Genomic DNA, 3,920 nt, shown 5'->3' with positions numbered 1-3,920 from the left:
TTTAAAAACATTCGCGAATCTCACCAATCCATAATACGCAAACTATAAAATGTTTATTGATATATTTATAAAATTATTCAAATTTATAATGATTTTATATATAGCCTCTATGTAATGTTGGCGATTTTTAAGGTAAAATAATTTTATATTCTAAAATTTGAGCGAATGATCTTTTATAAAATTAGAAATTAGTGAATATATTTTGTGGAAAAATCATGGAAAATTGGCCCACTCGGCGAACATTAACCCATAAAAATTTCCATTGTCATAGGTCTTTACGAGTGTCTATTTTCTTCGAAGCATTTGTAGGAAATTTAATCATGTTTTCTACTCTTGTGCCCTTGAAACATTGGTTGCTTTAAATATCAACAAACATCATTGAGTTTTCATGGTTCTCATCTTCACAATTTTGGTACTTCAACCTTTGTGCTTCCTGATTGGGGCAAACGTCTCTCCATGCCATTCAATACATCATTGTGGGATCTATAGTTTTAGCTCGTTTATCTATGAACTAACATCTTACTCTCATTTGGAAACATTTTTTTCATATGCGTCTTTCTTCGTTTATTTTCTTATGAGAGTTTGTACATTCATTCCTTATCATGCCTTGTTGTCGGGACCCCTATTTTTTATGTTTAGTCCTTACCTTTTGCTAAAAAGATGCTGCTAGTATTCATCTCTTCCAATGCCCGTTTTATCGATGAACTAGCTATAATGAGTTAGAAGTCCATGTAAAGACACATATCTATTGAATTGTCATAATTATCTTTAACCAACACAATTTGATACATATAAAACTTTTCTATACCATTAAATCAATATGAGTAATACAATACACTTTGTAATAAATTTCTCAATCAAATCACTAAATAATTGTAACATAATCATCTAAAATACTATTTTTTAATTCATTAATAGTGTGATAAAGAATATGCTTAATTTAGTTGTATATACACGTAGTTTTTAGTTGTTATTAAATTTCTATTTAAATAATATATAAATTTAATAATAAGAAGGGATTGATTTGGGAGGATGACATAACTTTTTTGTGAGTCCGTCTTTAAAAGCTTGGTTTTCCATAATGTAAAGGAACATATTAAAAATCAAAGATTTAAGAATCCTATTAAACATTTGATAGGATTGAAGCTTTATAGTTCAGGCTTATCAATAGTTTATTATTCTTAAGAATGCAACCACTGATAATTGTACCGTTGCAAATTAATAATTAGATTAAGTTGTGGTAAGCTTTTAATAATAATCGTGATATTATTAGTCCCTGCCATCTGGCATCCGGCAGGGACTATAGTAACCGTTCGGCGGGGAGATAGCATTAATTCGCAGGGTTTTTCAGTGGTATTATCACTTATGTTCTAAAGTTTGCAATTGATTTTCTGTTGGCCATCTTATTTGGCCTCTTCCCGAGGCGGAAGAGGCCGGACCATATGTTAAACTGATATTTAACCACAATCATGTGCCCTTGACGGTTTGCGGTTTCGATTTAATGCTGACATTAATTCCTTAATTTTTACTGTTAAGTGCGAATGGGTGCATATCCTAAGTTGCTTGTTCTTTTGCAGCTGTCGGCCGTATGGTCAAGGTTTGCATGGTGCTGTAGCGTTCGTTAACATGTGGTGGATCTTCTGGTACACGTGTTTTCTGGTATACTGTTACCCTGCTATCTATATCAGAAGTGCCCAGTAGTCGGTTTTCATTGGAATTTTGTGCACCGATGAAACCTGCCGGTAACTCAGTGAAACTCTGCCGTATCGTTCACTGAATTGATCTCGGCCCGATACTGAACCCTGCCCACATCCATCCGGTTGTCCTGATGCCCACATCGTGTCGTTGTTCACATCATGAAATTTCTATGGACTGGTCTCGGCTGCTTCAGGCCTCTGGAGTCTGTCGAGGGGCTCCCTGGCTGGGTTATGACTCTGCCATCCGAGAGCGGTCACGGTAAGCCTGCGCATCCTTGTGCTTTTGGTGTTTACTGCACAGTGGTTCATCAAAAATTCATTCAAATACTTATTCCATCTTTAATATGCTGTTCTCTTCTGCCGCAGGTGCTACGCTATGGCAACGAAACCGGGTGGGCAACCCTTTCAGGCTTCATTGCCCGAGCCGCCTTCCGGGTAAGAGAATTTCTCTAAGGATGACTTTAAGATGGAAAGATTGGGTCCGTTGAATGTCCGAACTGGGTTTTCCTTTTTGCAGGCTTTTGCCTGAGTCTGGTTCTTCTTGAGAGAATTTGTTTTCTCTTTAATGAAATTCTGCATTTCTAGCTACAGTCGTGAAAAACTAAAGGTACCTTCCACATGGGGTCTGACATGTAGCTAGCCTACGAGCAGCAATTATTTGCATTTGGGTCAGTTGGCCACCACAGAAACAGTTGCACTGGCCTGTCTCTTGTGCAAGTCAAATAAAGCAGTAAAAAAATGGATTTCGTTAAAGTCAGATAAGATGGAAAACAAAGAATATGTACCTGTAAACTTAATAAATTACTGCTCTCCATGATTATCTAGCTAGCCAGCTTTCAATTCGCTGTACAAGAATCTGATTTCATTTCCTTACGCCATCATAAAAATGTGAACTTTACAATCAAAAATCTGACGGAATTGGCCGTATGGATAGACCGGAGGTCAGGAATTAAAGATGGCATCATGGCAACCTGGTCGGAGATGAGGCACTTAAAGTTGTTTTATCCCATAAATGCTTCTGAAGAGGATCTTCCCCAGGACGTCAAGAACATGAAGAAGCTACAGAGTTTTATACTACACGGTTACAAAGGGTTGAATCTGCCGAATTGCAAGTTTGAACAATCTCGCACCCTTGGACCTTCTCACTCCCACGGCCTTCGACAACAGCTACTACAACATTCTGCGATTCCAGAATGGACTGCTCCACTCGGATCAGCAATTATTCAATGGCGGCTCTACTGATAATCGGGTTTCTTTCTACTCCCTCGATCCAGTTGCCTTCTTCAATGATTTTGCCGCTGCCATGGTGAAGATGGGGAACATCAAACCTCTCACCGGGAACAACGGGGAGATCCGAAAAAACTGGAGAAAATCAACTAATACTTCAAAGCTCTTTAATAGAATCATATGCAAAGTTTGTAATACGTATGCATATCGCGCTTTAATAGAATCATATGTAAAGTTTGTAATACGTATGCATATCACGATAAAGTGGTTTTTTTGGCGGGCACGTGCTTAGATCGTCGCAGTAGTTCATTGGTAAATATCCATAGCTGGATTCGAACCCACCTGCTGAAGCTGAGCTCGCTGAAGAACCGGCAGGTGGTTTGCATGCAAGCCTCGAGTCTCAGCTTCACTGAAGAACCGGCAGGTGGTTTGCATGCAAGCCTCGAGTAATGCTGGATGAATTGACACGTGCTCTTGTATTATGCTCTAATTCAAATTATGCAAGTCTCCGCATTTTATAAAGTTATATTTACCATATTTATCGGTCCAACTCGGGTTTTATAATTTGCATTTATTTGTTGCATACTGGCCTGTCTCTTCTGCAAGTCAAATAAAGCAGTAAAAAAATGGATTTCGTTCCTGTTTTTCTACGCAACCACAATAATTAGGTATATGTTTTTGTCACTGTTTTTCTACGCAACCACAATAATTAGTTATATGTTTTTGTCATATAACTTAACCATATGGATTGTTTTTCAAAATTTTGCAATTTTCTTTCGCATCTAAATTTTCAAGAGTTTTCTTTCTGACTAGCTACTGAAAGTACAATGCTGTAAATGTCAACTTGCAATTTTCTTTGGCATCTAAATTTTCAACAGTTTTCTTTCTGACTAACTACTGAAAGTACAATGCTGTAAATGTCAACTTGCAATTTTCTTTGGCATCTAAATTTTCAACAGTTTTCTTTCTGACTAGCTACTGAAAGTACAATGCTGT

The 3,920-nt window shown here is 37.4% G+C and overlaps 1 protein-coding gene across 1 annotated transcript; it reads left to right on the top strand.

Moving 5' to 3' along the window:
• Positions 1-1,300: 1,300 nt before the first annotated feature.
• LOC149167529 (uncharacterized) lies at positions 1,301-3,542 on the top strand. The gene is made up of 3 exons (XM_089431549.1): positions 1,301-1,956; positions 2,064-2,132; positions 2,632-3,542. The coding sequence occupies exons 1-3, from the start codon at positions 1,857-1,859 to the stop codon at positions 2,937-2,939; spliced, it is 477 nt and encodes a 158-aa protein (XP_089287675.1). The 5' UTR covers positions 1,301-1,856; the 3' UTR covers positions 2,940-3,542.
• Positions 3,543-3,920: the final 378 nt, after the last annotated feature.

The sequence above is a fragment of the Pinus tabuliformis genome, chromosome 5_1 (genome assembly GCF_031772625.1).
Source record: "Pinus tabuliformis cultivar Carrire ecotype Pingquan chromosome 5_1, CPIR1, whole genome shotgun sequence".
Taxonomy (NCBI): domain Eukaryota; kingdom Viridiplantae; phylum Streptophyta; class Pinopsida; order Pinales; family Pinaceae; genus Pinus; species Pinus tabuliformis.
This window is presented reverse-complemented; position numbering and strand designations above follow the sequence as displayed.